Source organism: Miniopterus natalensis, chromosome 2 (genome assembly GCF_054644295.1).
Source record: "Miniopterus natalensis isolate mMinNat1 chromosome 2, mMinNat1.hap1, whole genome shotgun sequence".
In the NCBI taxonomy this organism is placed as follows: domain Eukaryota; kingdom Metazoa; phylum Chordata; class Mammalia; order Chiroptera; family Miniopteridae; genus Miniopterus; species Miniopterus natalensis.
The window spans coordinates 93,402,087-93,420,359 of NC_142082.1; the positions used below are offsets into that span (position 1 = coordinate 93,402,087).

An 18,273-nucleotide genomic window follows, 5' to 3' on the forward strand; every position below is an offset into this window, starting at 1 on the left:
AGACTAAAAAAAAAAAACCACACACACAAAAAAATCAGTGAAACCAAGAGCTGCTTCTTTGAAAAGATAAATAAAATTGATGCACCTTTAGCCAGACTCACTAAGAAACAAAGAGAGGACCCAAATACATAAAATTAGAAATGAAAGAGGCGATATATCAACTGACCCAACAGAAATACAAAGGATTGTAAGAAAATATTATGAGCAACTATATGCCAACAAACTGGACAACATGGGTGAAGCATACAATCTTCCAAAGCTGAATCAAGAAGAGGCAGAAAACCTGAATAGGCCGATAACAACTAATGAAACTGAAGCAGTGATCAATAAATTCCCAGCAAACAAAAGTCCTGGACCAGATGGATTTACAGGCGAGTTTTACCAAACATTCAAAGAAGAATTAACACCTATTCTATTCAAACTATTCCAGAAAATTCAAGAGGAGGGAATACTCCCAACCTCTTTTTCTGAGGCCAGCATCATCCTAATCCCAAAACCAGATAAAGATACTACAAAGAAAGAGAATTAGAGGCCAATGTCCCGGATGAACACAGATGCAAAAATCCTCAACAAAATACTAGCAAACTGGATCTAGCAATACATTAAAAAGATCATACACCACCACGAAGTGGGATTTATTCCGGGGATGCAAGGCTGGTACATCTGCAAATCAATAAATGTGATACATCACATAAACAAAGCGAAGGACAAAAATCATATGATCATATCAATAGATGCAGAAAAAACATTCGACAAAATCTACCACGCATTTCTGATAAGTCTCAGCAAAGTGGAAATAGAGGGATCATACCTCAACATGATAAAAGCCATATATGTCAGACCTATAGCGAACACCATACTCAATGGACAAAAACTAAAACCATTTCCCCTAAGAACAGGAGCAAGACTGGGGTGTCCACTTTCACCACTCTTATTGAACATAGTACTGGCAGTCTTTGGCACAGCCATCTGACAGGAAGAAAACATAAAAGGTATCCAAATTGGAAAGGAGGAAGTAAAACTGTCATTATTTGCAGATGACATGATATTGTACATAGAAAACCCTAAAGACTCCATCAAAGTACTACTAGATTTGATAAATGAATTTGGCAGGGTAGCTGGATAGAAACTCAACATTAGAAATCAGTGGCAATCTTATACACCAACAATGAACTTTCAGAAAGAGAGACTAAAAAACAATACCATTTACTACTGCAACTATAAAAATAAGATACCTCAGAATAAACTTAACCAAGGATGTAAAAGACCTGTACTAATAAAACTTCAGGACACTGAAAAAAGAAATAGAGGAAGATATAAACAAGTGGAAGAATATACCATGCTCATGGATTGGAAAAATTAGTATCATTAAAATGTCCATACTTCCCAAAGAAATGTGGAGATTCAATGCAATTTCTATTAAAATACCAACAGCATATTTCACAGATCTAGAGCAAACATTTCAAAAACTTATATGGAACCAAAAGAGACCTTGAATAGCTGCAGCCCTCTTGAGAAAGAAGAGCAGAATGAGAGGGATCACTTTACTGGATATCAAACTGTACTACAAAGCTACTGTAATCAAAACAGCCTGGTATTGGTACAACAACAGGCATATAGATCAATGGAACTGAACAGAGACCCCCAAAATAGACCCATGCCACTATGGTCAGTTAGACAAAGGAGGCAAGAGCACCCAATGTACTAAAGACAGTCTCTTCAATAAGTGATGCTGGAGAATTGTACAGCTACATGCAAAAAAATGAAACTAGACCACCAACTTTCACCATACACAAAAATAAACTCAAAATGGATAAAAAACTTAAATGTATGTCATGAAACCATAAAAATTTTGGAAGAAAACATAGGCAGTAAAGTCACAGACATCCCACATAGTGGAATTTTCACTGATACATCTCCTAGGGCAAGAGAAACAAAAGAAAAAATAAACATATGGGACTACATCAAACTAAAAAGCTTCTGCACAGCAAAAGAAAACAGCCTCAGAATTCAAAGGAATCCCACGGTCTGGGAAAACATATTTGCCAAGGATGTATCTGGTAAGGGGCTAATTTCCAAAGTGTACAAAGAACTCACACTACTCAGCAAGAGGAAGACAAACAACCCCATTTGAAAATGAGCAAAAGACCTGAATAGACACTTCTCCAAAGAGGACATACAGATGGCCAAGAGACAGATGAGGAAATGCTCAAGGTCACTAATCATCAGAGAGATGCAAATTAAAACCACAATAAGGTATCAGCTCACACCTGTCAGAATGGCTACCATCAACAAATCAACAAATGACTCCTGCTGGCGAGGTTGTGGAGAAAGGGGAACCCTAGTACCCTGCTATTGGGAATGCAGACTGATGCAACCGCTATGGAAAACATTATGGAGGTTCCTCAAAAAATTAAAAATGGAGCTGTCTTTTGACCCAGTGATTCCACTCCTAGGAATATATCCTAAGAATCCTGAAACACTAATCAGAAAGAATATATATGTACCCCTTTGTTCATAGCAGCAGTTTACAATAGCTAAGATATTGAAACAGCTCAAGTACCCATCAGTAGATGAGTGGATAAAAAAGCTGTGGGACATATAAACCATGGAATACTATGCAGCTATAAAGCAGAAGGATCTCGTACCATTTTGGACAGTATGGATGGACCTGGAGAAAATTATGCTAAGTGAAATAAGCCAGGCAGAGTAAGACAAACATCACATGATCTCACTTATATGTGGAATCTAAAGAACTTAATAAATTGATGAACAGAATAGATTCAATGACATGGAAGCATAGATCAGACTGAGGAATGTCAGAAGGATGGAGGAGGGCGGGTGGGTGGAGGGGGAGAGAGTAACCAAATAATTTATATGCATATATGCACAACTCAAGGACATGGACAATGGTGGGGAGAGGGAGTGGGGAGGGAGAGGGGACAGGGTGGAATGGGTCACTGGGGAGAAAAAGGGACATCTGTAATATTTTAATCAAAAATAAAAATAAAACCATGCTGGAAAAAAAAAATCGGGTACTAGGCCAAAAAATATGCTCTCTGCTTTACCTTTTGCTTAGGGCTTATAGGAAAAGCAGGGTGGGGGCCGATGAGTTTGTGAGAGAGTATTTTGTTTGTCTACCAATAAAGGCTGGGGATATGTGGACCAAGATGGGTGAGTGTGCTCTGAAAGATAGGCAGGAGTCCATGATATGAAAGCAGGTGCAGGTGGATAAGGTTTTGGTAGGTACTTGAATTTTAAAAATGAATTCATGAGGCAATATTGTTGGGTTCAAAAGCCAATAAATCAAACTGACCAGAGTGAAAAATAATGTGGGTCCTAGCCTGGCTATGCTGTAACACAGATCACGGGACTTTATTTCCAGGCATGTCTAACAGTCTATCTTACTATATTTGTAAGACATAAAATGCTTTGTATTCATTTAACCTTACTAAAAAAAATACCTCATGAAAATAAAATTATATATATATTTCAATATATATTTATACTTGTTTATTATAAGAACATACCTGCTACTTTGAGTTCTGCAGTATATTTTTTCATTTAATATTATCACCTATTCAGTTTTCAACATTATTTACTTCCTTACAATATTTGTTTTCTAGGGCTGCTATAACAAATTACCACAAACTGGGTGGCTTAAAACCACAGAAATTTATTCTTACAGCTCTGGAGGTCAGAAGGCCAAGATCAAGATGTCCCTCTCTGAAGGCCCTGGGGGAGAATCCTTCCTTGTGTTTTCCAGCTTCTGGTGGCTCTAGATGATTTTTTGCTTATGGCAGTATAATTCCAATCTCTGCCTCCATCTTCACTTGGCCTTTTCTGGCATGGTCTGGAATGTTTGGGTTCTTGACCTTGCGCAGGAAAGATTTCACAGTACAAGTCTAGGTGATTTTGAGAGTATGTTTATTAAAGCTGGGGACAGTGAAACAAAGGAAGGGCTTAAGATAGAAGAAGCAAGATCATAGCAACAGGAGTGAGCCTAGGCAGAGATGCCTTGGCTCTTTGGAAACATTAGGAAGAGTTGAGCCTATGTGAGGATGCCTTGGCCCTTTAGAAAAAAAGTTACAGAGGCAGGAGAAGTGAACCATCTGGGCTGTGTGGTCTCAGGAAACAAGTTATAGAGGCAACAGGAGGGCCCTTGGAGACAGGTTTAGGAGGTTTGCCCTGGACTAACTGCCACTGCCTGCCGCTCCTCTGGTTGCAAGTCTCATGGGAACCTTTAGAGCTTAGGAGAAAGAAAGCAGAGATACATGTCTGAGGAAAGAAGGGGGGAAGGTGTGGGCATGCTCCAGGGAGAACGCTCACTGGCTCCATTGTCTTAAGGGTTTTTATCTCTTTTCTAAAGGCAGGAATTTTAGGGGAGACCTCAGGGGAGGATCTCAATAGAATATTCCTTAGCTTTCCAGGTGTGCCCTTTGATATGCCGATGCATCAAAATGAGCATATAGAGCCCGGCGGGGCATAGCTCAGCTGTTGAGCATCGACCCAGGATCCAGGCGATCGGGGTTCGATTCCCGGTCAGGGCACATGCCTGGGTTGCAGGCTTGATCAATGACTCTGTCATCATTGATGTTTCTATCTCTCTCTCCCTCTCCTGTCCTCTCTCTGAAATCAGTAAAGACATATTAAAAAAAAAAAAAAAAGCATATAGAGGGATCAGGGTCATTTTCTGGCCACTTTTACCTTCAAAGAATGTCACCCAATAGGGGCCCAACAGAAGCGGGTCTGTCCTGGCATGGTCTGGAATGTGTAAACCATTTGCTCCTAAGTGTTCTTGGTTAGGGAAGATAAGACCCTGATCTGGCGGTATATTGCTCAGCTGTCTGTTTAGCTATCTGTCTGTTTACCCATTCCACTTGCCAAGGAAATTTCCTAGCTTCTTACTAACCTGCTTCAAGTGAACCTGTCTTTTGGGGTCCACAATTCAACTCACTACTACATATTAGTGGTCATGTAGTATTCCTTCCTGTTCATATGTTGGCCCATTCAGTTCTTTCCAATTTTTTGCTAATATGAATAATGGCTCTAAACAGATTATATATGAAAATGCCATGAAACAGTGCTATTATTTTCCTTGCGGGTTATTTTCTTGAGGTAGTTTTCCAAAATGGATTTACAATATCAATGGTGAGAACAGTTTTCTAACTCTTTTTACATCCTGCAGAGTGTGGTCCAGAAAGACTGGATCACTTTGCAGTACCCATAGTAATGTGTTAAATAACAGAGAAAGAGAGAAAGAGAGAGAGAGAGAATGAATATGAACATGAATGAATTCAGTGAATTGTTTTAGTGTCTGACAGGAGGAAAATATATAACAAGTGAAGAATTAATTATATGCAGAATACCAAGGCCTCAGAGACAAGAAGTTAATGACCCAACTGCCTTATCTTTCTTAAGGTGCCACTTTATTCCACACAGATATTCTGGTGCATTTTTCAAGGTTGGCAGCTGAAGAAGGTGGTTACCTGATCTGTAACAGAGCCTTAGATGCAATGAGGGTAAGGGCTTCAGCACTGGCTTCTGATCAGTAGTAACTGGAATGTGGTGAAGGTGAAGTAATTTCTTTATAAGGCCTAAATCACACTGTTATGAAAGGTTGCTTCCTCATAAATAGCCTGAATTTGACTTTAGTTTCTTCACCTGCAAAAAGGGTTAGTCAGGGTTCTCGAGAGAAATAGAGTATATATACTGTTTCAGTATCTGACAGGAGGGAAATATACAAGTGAAATATTAGCTATATACAGAATACTGAGGCAGGATAGAAAGAAGTTAGGGAAAGTTCCCAACAAGTGGAATGAGGTAGTAGGATCAGACATCACAGGCCAATAAACCGATAGGTCCTCTCATCAGAGCCCCCACCTCCACCCATGATCAAAGGGAAAACAGTTTATGGCAAGAAACTCCTTCGGGGTAACAGAAGTCAACCGCAAGGACTGGCAAAAATCAGTTCAACCCAAGATAAAGGGAAAACTGACCAGAGACTGATCCCAAAGCTCATTATACTATCATTATAATAAAATCTGATACCACAAGTAGAAGGGGGTCAAGGGGATGAATGCCATGACACTTCTGAAGCGAATCATATTAGGAACAAGACCCACACCCCCCTAACCAGAAGGTGGAGTCAAAATTTGGTGCTACAAAGTTCAGAAACAGTCTACCCATCCCAAGAACTGACTGACCACGTGCACAACTCACTCTTGAATTAGCCTGTGTCCACTTGGACATGTACTTTTGCTTCTTTCACAGCAGTGCATCCTAGTCTCTCTGTCTCTACCTGAATAAAATTTGCTTACTCTCACTTGGACTCTCACTCAGACATGTTCTTGAATTCTTTCCTGTGCAAGTCAAGAGCCTGCAGATCCTGGACCCTGCTGGGGCAGGGCCAGCTCCCAGCATGGAACCAGTCCAGTGACAATACCAAGGTCTCGGAGAGAAGGTAATGATCAGACTGCCTATCTTTCCTATGATGCCACTCCATCCCATACAACTCCTTTGGTGCAATAACTATTTACTATAAATAATTATTTAATATAAATATTTATTATAAATATAACAAATATTATAAGGAATTGGCTCACATGATTATGGAGGTTGAAAAGTCCTAAGATCTGCAGTCAGCAAGCTGGAAACTCAGGAGAGTTGATGGTTTAAGTTCCAGTCCAATGGCAGGAGAATACTAATGTCCCAGCTCAACAGTCAGGCAGTAAGCCCTTTCCTCTTACTCAGCCTTTTTGTTCTACACAGGTCTTTAGTTAATTGGATAAAGTCTATGCACACTGGGGAGGCCAAGGTGCTTCATTCAGTCTACTGATTCAAACGTTAATCTCATCCAGAAACACCCTCACAGACGCACCCAGAATAATGTTTGACCAATTGTCTAGGCATCCCATGGCTCAGTAAAGTTGACACACAAAATTAACCATCATAGGGACTAAAATAGTATGTCCTTCCTTTTTTCAACACTACTACTTGGGGAGAAAGGCATAGGATGAAGGGGGATAGGGGAAGTTATCAATGAGATCCCATTTCCACAGTCAAATAATTACAAGGCAGAGGACTTAAAAACCAAGAAGAAGTGAACATTTTTTAATTCCAAAGACTCTAGGCCTCTTAGTCTGCCCTAGCTGCTATAACAAAATACCATATACTGGGTGGCTTAAACAACGGAAATTAATTTTTTCACAGTTCTGAATGCAAGAAGTCTAAGATCAAAGTCCAGTAGGGTCAGTTTCTGGTGAGGCCTCTCTTCCTGTTTTGTAGATGGCCACCTTCTTTCTCTGCCCTCACATGGCCTTCTTCTGTACATATGTACTCCTGGTGTCTCTTCCTCTTCTTGTAGGGACACCACCAGTTCTGTTGAATTAGGGCTCCATTCTTATGACCTCATTTAACCTTAATTACCTCCCTAAAGGCCCTGTCTCCAAATATCTTGGGGGTCAGGGACTCAGCATATGAATTTGGGAAGAGGACACAATTCATTCCATAACAGCTACCCTTCTTTTTATCTCCCTGGAACAAAAAAATGCTGTATCTAGCAATTATGGTGTAGTCATGGCTCCCTCCATTCCTAAACCTCATAAAGGGAAAGATGATGAGGTTCAAAGGGCCTCATTATAATGAAAGACACTTAAATACCACCCTAATGGCTAGTATTATAATTTTTATCCTGAGACATTAAGAAATGTTCATAACATATTTGCTGGTTCACAAAAAGAACTTGAAAAATCAATTTGTTCAGCAATGTTTATTAAGTGTCTTTGTTTCTCTTGACTAGCTACTTTGATGGAGAGAACACAAAGCTGAATATGACAATCCTGCCTTCAAGGGGTTCCAATTCTGTAGGAATGTTTTAACACATACACACACACATCTCTAGAATCCAAAGTAGAAAGTGATCAATATAATGGAAGAAGTCATAGACTATGGTATGGGGATTTGGAAGAGTGATAAATATATAGTTAATAGTCATTATTCTTTATTGAGCATTTATCATGTGCTTGGCAGTTAGCTTTATCATGATTCTCAGTTTTCAGGATCTTAGTTATGATGGACAAAGATTATAATATACTATTGTATGTATCAATGGGTAAAACATTATAAATGGTACTCTCAGATTCAAAGATGATTAAGATGTGTCCCGTCTTCTAGAAATTCATAAATAGGAAAATATACAAATGGGTGGTCAGCAGAACAAATTGAAACATAAATAAATAAGTAAATAATCTCATTCTCTACTGGCCAGAGAATTCTCTGAGTTGTTGCAGGGAGAGTAAATCTGTATCTGTGCTTGGGAACTTAGAGAGTCACCATGTTTGATCAGAGCAGCTGATGTAGTAGTAGTGTGTAGTAGTATCTTGCAGAAAAGCCACAAATTTGCGTGTAGTGACTTGGTGGTTGGTGGCCAGGTGCCTGATGAAGTTGGGAGAGAAGACAGGAGGTTAGTCACACATATCAGCACACATTGGTGGACAATTTTGCAGTGAGACCAAGAACTGATAGACAATCATCCAGCCCACCACCAAACTGGGGGGAGAGGAGGGAAAGTAGAGGGAGGTTCAAAACAGTGGTGAAAATCACAAGTGTGAAGAGAGGGTTCTTACCCAGGCCAGACCTTGTTCTCCCCACCCCTCTCAACTAGAGGGAAGGTGGGGGAAATCCCTTGCAGTTCAGTGTCATTTGTGTCCAGGAGACAAGTTCCTATTACCGGACAAAGAGGCATCCAGAACCCTGATTCATTCTGTACTTTCTGGATGTAAAAGTAGGCAGAGGGAGTGATGATAAATGGATCAAGAAACAGATTTGGAAATAATGGTGGAGGGGTTATGTACCCTGATAGAATAGTAGAAACAGGAACAAGTAAAATATTGAGCACCTGCTTTATAAAGTATGTGATCTCATTTAATTCTCCAATGACCAGGTAGGTCTTGATGTGGGTAGAAACAGGTTTCCAGAGCAGAAGTGCAACAACCTGCTTAAGCCCTCCTGAGCAGCAACAGCAGAGCAGAGCGTGGAGCCTGCCCTGCACCACCCCCACCACTTCTGTGCTCGCCTGGGTTGAGGGGGAATGCTATTAACTAAACCCCAACCAGGTGCCTTTCCTGCCAGGGCCAGCCCTTCTTGGCAGCCCTGTTGCCCCGTTTGGCAACAGGAAGAGAATGAAGGTTTGGCAAGCGACGAACATTTTGTCTAACGGTATTTTCACACTTCTTTCCTAAGGAGCTGGAGTAATAACGGCCTGTATCCCGAGTGCAGGAGTGCTCTTTGATAACAGACCGGCTCCCTGGCGGAGAGGTGCAGAACCCAACAGCGCAGTTTCCATGGCGCCCCGCCAGATGGCTGCGCGCAGAGGCCGGGGGGGTGGGGCCGGGCGCGGGTGGGGAGGAGCCACTGTGACTCCCTGGGTTCCTCCCCTCCGCGGGCACTGTGATGCTGAAGAGCAGCTGCTGGCCCAGCAGGTCAGTCCCCAGCCCCCTCCGGCCCAGTGTGTCACAACAGCGGAGGCGGCTGTACCCGGAGCAGTTGGGGTGGGCAGGCCCAGCTGGGAGGCGAGCCGGCGGAGAGAGCGGGCGAAGAGAGGCCGAGATGGTGAGCCTGCGGCGCAGGGGCAGGGCCTGGGCGGGCGCCCAGCCGAGAGCCACATCTATGACGGGGCTATCGGGTCCATCGCTTTGGATCTGTAGAGTTTGAAGTGTCCTGGGGCTGTCAGTTCAGGGGTGGGAGTCCGCACCTTGGGGGCGTAAGACACCTGGTGCCAGTACCATTTTTCGTGGAGAGAAAGTACTGATCTGGGGCAGGTCGTCCCTCAAAGGGATCTAATGGAGATTTGTGCACATGGGTGAAGTGAGGGAGGACATGGGAGCCCAGCGCAGGGCAGGGGAGATTCTGAGGGATCCCCAGATGGGCAGCTCAGAACAAGGGGAGAAGGGGCAATCCAGGGGTTCAGGATGGGCCTGTGGCTGGGGGAATGGGCGCAGTCAGCTTACTACACCCAACCAACCACGAGTGTCAGTGTCCCAGAATGTGACAGGGGACTTAGGGTATCACAGTCACCCCAGGCTTGGGCTAGTTCTCCTTTCCTGTCCCCACCATCTGGCTCGGGTTTGGGGCACTTACAATTTGAGCGTGCTCAGCTTCCTAGGCACTTGGAACCCACGCCAACTCCCCAGTTTTTCTAGCGGTCAGTCATAAGGACTTTGGCACATAGACGTCTCCCTCCCGCACGCCAGGGGAACTTGGACTTCTAGTTTTGTTTCCTACCCTGGCTTAGGGGGCTCAGAAAAGGCTTGGTTCCCCACGCAGCATCTGTCGCCTTTGGCAGACATGGATCTTGCTTGCTGCCAGGAGGCCTCTCCGCACTCCTAGTTCCACCCTCAAGAATCCCTCCACTCACCCCACACCTGGGGTGGGTAACAGTCACCTCCAATCCACTTCTTTGTCTGCTTGGGAACCCAGAGTTTCCTGGTCCAGAGTCCTAGTATTTCAGCAGTAGGGAGGTGGGTTGGAAAAGCTGGGAGGGGCAGGGGGACAGAATAAGCCTGTCTCTGAGGCCAAGGTGAGGTTCCCTGGGCACTCTTGATTCAGGCAGACCACGGGAGAACCTCCCCACTTCCCCTGGCCTCTGCTCATTGAGGAAAGTGCCCAGAGCCTTCTGTCTCTGGCCCCAGCTCTGCTGTTTCTAGCTCCAGATCTGTCCAACACCCTCCCTCTTCTGAGCATGCTCCTGGACACACCTGGAAGATTTAAGAACTCAGGGATATTGGGAAAGTGGCTAGAGGAATCTGTTTCTGCCTGAAGCCCCTTGTGAGGGACCATAGAAGGAGCCCAGGCTGGGAGTTCAGAATTTTGGCTCCTGGTCTGCAGCTGTGTGACTTCAAGAAGGTCACTTAACCTCTCTGGACTTTTTTTCTCACCTACAATATAAAGAAAGGTTATGGTTCAGATTTGCAAGGCTCCACCTAGCTTTACTTTTTTGTTTTTTCTTTTCCATTGTAGTATCTTTATAGCAGCTTTACATAGTTATATGTACAGCAGTTATACATTTATACCAGTTGTCAACTATACATTTACTGGTGTGGTATTTGATTACTCTCTTTCTTCCACTAGGCTGTAAGCTTCATGTTTTCAAGGAAACATGTTTGCTCACTATGGCCAAATGGGCATCGATTCTCTAACAAGAAAAAGAATATTTTCCCTGTCCTCAAGTACCCTGCAGGCTTACAGAGACCAGACTGGTGGTTGCCAGAAGGGAGGAGGGTTGAAGGGTGGGTAAAAAAGATAAAGGGACTAAGAAGTACAAAATGGTAGTTACAAAGTAGTCATAGTGATGTAAAGTACAGCACGGAATATGGTCAATAGTATTGTGATAACTGTGTGGTGCTAGGTGGGTACTGGAAATATCATGGGGAACACTTTGTAAAGTGTATGATTGTCTTAATCACTATGCTGTACACCTGAAACCAGTACAAAATAACAGTAAAAGTAAACTATAATTGAAAAAAATATTTTAAAAATTAATTAATTAAAAATAAATGAGCCCTACAGTCTTGTGGGAGAAACAGAATAAAGCAGCCATGGTGGTAAAGGATGTTCATTGCTGGGATGGGCATGAGCACAAGGTTAGAGCACACAGGACAGGAGGAGTCCCTAATCCAATAGTGGGGGTCCAGGGACACTTCCTCGAGCTGGTGACGTCTGCAGTAAGTGATAAAGGATGGGTCGTTGTTCAGGCACAGGGCAGCAAGCGTACCACACGCCGTGGGGGCAGCAGGTGCAGATCCAGAGAAGCAAGAGAGAGTGTGGTGGCTTTAGGGAACCATAGTTACATACAGCAGGACATGGAGTGGGGCAGGGGAAAGATGGTGAGATGGATCTAGACAGGCCAACAAGGTCTTCACTATAGCTTTAGAGGCTGGAAAGAGTTTGCATTTTGCCATGATGGAAGCTGAGAATCAGAAAATTTTAAAGCAGTAGAGTGCTTGATGGGGGTGATTTTATAAATGTCACCTGGCAGTGCTGTGGAAAATGGAGTCAGAGAGGGGTGGCAGGACGGGAGGCAGGGAGACTGTGTAGGAGGCTGTTGCAGTGATCCAGGCTGAGAGCTGGTGGTGCCTGAACGAAAATCCTGGCAGGGAGGTGGGCACTGGAACCATGTGAGAAGGTGCAGAGGAGAAGGGGTGGTCAAGGAGGATCCCCACATTCCTGGCTCAGGAAGTGAGTGTGAGCTGCTGCCATTCACTGAGGCAGAGGGAGCCCCAGAGGGGGATCCACTTAGAGAATAAAATGCAGGTTCTGTGTCAGACCTGTTGAGAAGAACCTGAGCTTAAATAGGTTTGGAAATTAGGAGAGAGAGCTCGGCTGGCTATACTGATTTAAGGTTGGACTGTGGACTTGATTAGATCACCCAGGGAGAGTGTGCCCCGTGAGAAGGGACAGAACCTTAAGAGCATACGCGTTAATAAGTGGGTAGAGGGGACACTGAGAAAAAGCATCCTGGAGCCTTTAAGCTGTGAGGTTATGGGAAGCAGGAACTTGTCCTTATGTCTGTACCCACAATGCCTACCTTTACTTTTAAACTTTTATTATACAGAATTTCAAACATTAAAAAAGAGAATGGTATAATGAACCCCTGTATATGACTCATTCAATTTCAACTATTATCTACTTATGATGAATATTGCTTCATTTATTTTCCTTTCCCTCTCTCCCCATTATTTTGATGCAAATCCTAGGCAGGATACTCAAGATTTTATATTTAATATTTATAATATCTAGCTTTATAATTTTCAAAGTGCTTTCTCTTACATATTTTAATTTTTAGCTGAACATCTTAGTGACTTTCAGAGTGGAGCTTAAGGGAGGATTACAGGGGAGCCAAGAATCATAATCTAGTCCTCTGAGCAAACTTTGATGTGTATTCAATAGGCACATTTCTGAAAATACCTGGAAAATAAAAAATTTAAACAGTAAAACCTTATTTAAATGTGCTAAAGAATTTGGATGTTTAAAAACTATAGTTGAATATATTGAAAAGAGAATGTGTTTTATTTATTTTGAAACATTGATTTTTGTATAACAGATTCTATTTAGAATATTTATTGCATGGGCAGCATTGTCTTGATGGGAAAACATTTTTTATTGACATTTCCCACTCACAGAACCTCTTTTGAAATGACACATCTATAAATCTAGACCACAGAATTCCACCCTTGCAGAAAGGACTTTACCTCATGAGGTCGGGGATGCGGGTGGGGTCGGGTGGGGTGGGGAGGCTGCCTCTCTATTATGGAGCATTAAATTCAGCATTTTTATAGGTTCTGGCCAAGAGATCTATAATTAACTCTATAACTGAGCATTCCTATCTGCTCTCAGTGTCCCTCTAGAAGCAGTGCTTCTAGAACTTAGATTCTTGACACCTTTTTTGGGAAGTGGTATGGAGAAACCTGGTCAGTTGCCCTGAGTCAAGCCTATGTCAATGATACAAGGGTTCAGAGGAAATGCCTGGTTAAGGGAGGTGAGAACATGTGTAACAGCCTCTTTAACTGCATTCCTTCTGGACTGGGGAGCACCAGGCGAGTTTGGATGGGAATAGGCGTCAAATAGCAATAAAGAGCCTGTCTCCTGCAAAAATGGGCAGCTAAGGGGCAGAGTGTTCTGGGGACAAGATGACACTGCTTCTGTATCTGCTGTCCTCTGCAAACTGCCCCTTTGTAGGCAGGCATGGCTGAGTTCTGCAGGGTGTATACTTATATTTTGACCTCAGAGCACTGTTTGAGGTTTCCAAGGGGGTGCCAGTTACTGCTGTATCCTTCGTCCCTATCACTAAGTGCAGGTTCTTATAGAGATCACTGGGTATATGCCTCTGAGCAGTGGAGGGGCCTAATAAGCAGAGCTCCTCCAGGCCATGTATGGGGCAAAGGTGCAGGGTGCATTTTCATAGGAAGCTACCAGAAGGGAGAGTCAGGGCGGGTTAATGCTGATGCTGAGGGTCCTTTCAGAGGGGACTCCTGAGTGACCCTGACAGGAAGATGAAAAGTTAAAAATAATTTTCAAGGAAGAAGTACAGGGCCAGTGACGGGTGAGTGGGAGTATGTGGAGGAAGGAAGTGGACCAACTGCTCATTTTCCTTTAGGCCACGAAGGGTGTGATAATGCTATCTGCAGCCTTGACATTTTCCCTGTTGGTGTCTTCCTGTTAGAATTTCTCCCAGATAATGAGCTGTGGCAGAGAATGGGAAACAGAGTGGGCACTGTGTAAATCAGATTAACACTCCTTAACTATCTCCTGCACTTGTCCCCAATGTCAGTTAAAGCTCAAGGGCCTTTTGACATCACTGGGTCTCCTGCAGGGAGTCTGCTTACCCCTGCCATTCCTAATGTTGGTCTATGTCATCCCTGCTGAGACCCTAACTGCAGTGCTGCCTTCACTCATTGATGTGAATTTAGGCCAACTCCTTGTTCTTGCTGTTTCTGATTTGTTATCTATTATTTGTTCTGAATAATTCCAAATATGCTGTAATTGAAGGGTTTTGAGTAGAGATAATTAAAACAATTTTTGATGAGTCACATTTGTTCTCACTTTAATTATCTCTCTGTAACACTGTTGGAGCTATGTTTTACTTGCCATCTCTGACCTAGACCCTAAAGTTCAGGTGATTTATTGTCCCAGCCTGACAACTAGAAATAATTTGCTGTAATAATATGCTTCCTGAAAGCCATCGTGTGGCATCTGACCACACAGGTAGTCAGGGGTATGTGGACTGGTCTCAGGTTTTCACATACAGTACTGGCCTGTGTCAGTTTTACTGTTTTGTGATACTTTAAAAAGAGTTATTTAAGCCACAAATCCTCCTTCTGCAGAGGACTATGATTCAGTGATCTTAGTCCTCTGAAAAGAGAGCAAAAGGAAATGACTAATATTAAAGTAGAAATAATATAAGACTGACATAGGGAAAGGTTTCTTGCAGTGCAATTATAAAAGGGCTGTAAGGCTCTGGTTTCTCTTTTTGATGTTCTACAAAACATAGGCTCCTCTTCTTGTGGAGAATGGTCATAGGTGCACAGCTATCTCATCTGCTCTGCCCTTCATCAGCCTATGCCTCAGACAAACAACAGTTTGTGGGACCTGCCCTAAATTTCCCTACTTGTTCACACTGCTCCTAAATCTAACTAAAATGGTCATGTTCTTCAAGGTCTCTGCAAATATTCCTTCTCCAAGAAACCAATCCATAAGTTTTTTTCTTCTCTCTTTTTTTGAACTCCCATTGCCTCTTAGGCATTGGCCACTTTCCTTCTTGTTAAATAGGTGTGAGCTCTCTAGGGCAGGGTTTTCATGCTAATCATCCATTTATTATTGACGACCTGCTGTGTTCAAGCACTGTGCTCATTGCTGAGGATTCAGTGAATCAACAGGAGTTCCTTGCTCTCGCATAATTTACTCTCTCTGCTAAGGAAGTCAGAAAATTGAAGAAGCAACTATTAAATGATGTGATAAAAGCTATGGTAGGGAAGAAAGGGATTGTGGGAACACATAGTAGGGGCTCTATGTTGGTTTGTGGTTTTCTAGACTTCCTGTATACAGGAAGTGACTTTTAATGAGAAATCAAGAAGGATGAATAGGAATTAGCTCAGTACCTTTTGATGCCATTTTGCACATAATTGCACAATAAATATTTGTTGTAGGAATGACAGAGTAGATAACTTTTGTAGTTATCCCAGCACTACGTCTGTGGAAGGGGTGTCTCAGTTTTCTTGAGGAAAGGAACTCCTCTATTAGATCTCTCCATCTCCCTCATCTTCAGCCCCTGCATTGCTGGGCAGAGAGGCTCCAGCAGCACAGAGGGGAACCCCTTCACCTCACAAAGTCTCAGGAGCCCATAACTGGTCTAAGCTCTACAAGCCCAGATTCAAAATAGAACTGAGAGAGAGAAATAGTGTAAGAGAGAAAGCATGAACTCTGATCGGCTAGAGAGAAGAATCTGAAATATGAACAAATATATGACTTAAATATCCTCTGCTGGGTCAGTTTACCCTCTGCTCTCCCCGCCCCCCCGAAACAGATTCCTAGTTCTATCAGAGAAGGATGACCCATTTTTTAAAGAGGCACTATCATGAGCCATTCTCAGTTTCTCTCTTTACTGGAGCTTTTTCTTGTTTGAAGTTTTGCCATACAGGCTCAACCTTGCGTTGATGTAGGTGTGGGTACAGCCCAGGGCCCTGGAAGTTCAGAGTGCGGGTGAGGCAGGAAGGTTGTGGTATAAAGGGAAAAATTCAGGCCAAGTCAGAAGACCTGGATTCCAGTTCAGGCTCTTTTGCTACAGAGCTGTGAAATCTTGAATCTGTTCCTTTACCTTTTGAGCCTTGGCTCCTTTATCTGTAAAATGATGAGAAAGAAGTCTTATTTAGTGACCCTAGAGGCCAGTCCAGCTCAGGTATCCTGACCGTTCTGGGCTAACAACATCCCTGGCAGATGGATGACCTTCCTTGGGCATGACATCTTGCCTCCCAGAGTCACCAGCACTGGGTCGACTGTGCTTATCTCTGTAGAACTTCCAGGCAGGAGTGTAACTGAACACAAGTTTGGGTGCCTGCCACAATGAAAGCCAAACTCATGAGAACAGGTGCTGGTGCGAAGGAAAGCAGTTTATTCAAGTACTGGCCACCTGAGAACATGGGGGACTCTCATCCCAAAGCCCGTCTTAACATCTCAGTGAAGGCAGGGGTCTTTATCAGGAGGGAGAGGGAAAGCAGAACAAAGAAATCAGAGGGGGAGTGGTTGAAAGTTCTCGTGTCAATCAGCATAGTCCATTTTGATGATTATCTCAAAACTGGTCAAGCAGAGGTTTAATTTTTTTGTATTATTTAAAAACACATTTTATTGATTTTTAAAGAGAAGAAGGGAAGAGAGAGAGATATAGAAACATTAATGATGAGAGAGTCATCATTGATCGACTGCTTCCCCGGACTGGGGATTGAGCCTGCAACCAGGGCACGTGTCCTGACCAGGAATTGAACCTCGATCTCCTGGATCCTAGGTCGATGCTCAACCACTGAGCCATGCCCAGCTGGGCCGGAGGTTCAGTTTTTATGGTTGAGAGTCAGCAAGTCCCTGGAGCCAGAATGTCCAGTTGCTCGAGTCAGCCTTCTTCCTCGAAGCTAGTTTCTGTAATATGCTTAAAATGCCATTAATGTTATATGACAAACTGGGCCTTTGTTTTAAGGCATATATCCTGTTCCCTGATCTGGGAAGAAGCATTTTTCATTATATGTTATTTAATCAGAAGGTTATTTTGCTGGTTAGCATAAGATTTCATATATCCTCTGTAATAGGAGGATGGGGACAGTGATGAAGCCAAGTGACTAGGGAGGTCTACCCCAGTGCCTGAGCTGGAGGAGTGCCATGGAGGAACTTTGGGCTACTACTTGTGTGTGTAGAGTTGGAATGCTGAGTAAGGGCTCTGATCTTAGTGCTCCACATGGGCTCATGGAACTTTTAGTGTCACTTGTGATTTCTTTGTGTAACTTTAAAATTCTTTTTTGCCCTGACAAATGTTAGTTGAATAGATGACTAAGTGAAATGGGACAGGAAGAGCCTTCAGGATAAGGTAATTATCATCAGTAGACTCCCTACCACTGCTCTTCCTCTGTTTCCCTTCTTTAATTTTTTTCTTTTTTGTTTGAAAATTTCAAACCTTCAGAAAAATATAGTAGTATAATGCCACCCATATATCATCTATATTTAATAATTATTATATTTATGCTATATTTACTGCTGTGTTTGTTGAAGTATTTTAAAGTAAAATAAAAGTGATATGACAGTTTACCCCAAATGCTTCAAAAATAAGTCTTAAAAAAAAAGCATTTTCATATTTAACTGTACTTTCATTATCATGCTTAACAAAATTAATCAATTTCTCTATTTGTCTCCCAAATATTTTGACTTGTTCAAACCAGAATTCAAAGTTTACATACATGTAGATGTTATGCTTCATAAGTTTCTTTTCATATTACCCTTATTTTTCATGAATTAAAAAGATTGGACCAATTGCCATGTAGAATGTTCCACCTTCTGGATTATTTTTATTGTTTTCTCATGTCACTTATTGCTCTGATCCCTGTGTTTTCTATTAAATGGAAGCTAAATCCAAGGGTTTAATAGATTAAAGACTGAGTATTTCTCTTTTTTTTAATCTTCACTGGAGGATATTTTTTCCATTATTTTTTCAGAGAGAGTGGAAGGGAGAGAGGTTGG

At 42.6% G+C, this 18,273-nt stretch overlaps 1 protein-coding gene across 3 annotated transcripts in view; it reads left to right on the forward strand.

Moving 5' to 3' along the window:
* Positions 1-18,273, forward strand: part of TUBA8 (tubulin alpha 8) — a 47,835-nt gene that overhangs the window by 18,453 nt on the left and 11,109 nt on the right. Inside the window, exon 1 of one of the 3 annotated variants that reach the window (XM_016195784.2) lies at positions 9,445-9,482. The exons of 1 other annotated variant lie outside the window; for it this stretch is intronic. Coding sequence is in view for 1 of the 2 variants with exons in the window: in XM_016195781.2 (XP_016051267.1) it covers positions 9,610-9,612 (3 nt within the window). In the remaining variant the exon portion in view is untranslated. Of the gene's footprint in view, positions 1-9,444; positions 9,483-9,546; positions 9,613-18,273 lie in introns of those variants that run through there. One more of the 3 variants, XM_016195781.2, reaches the window with a different exon arrangement.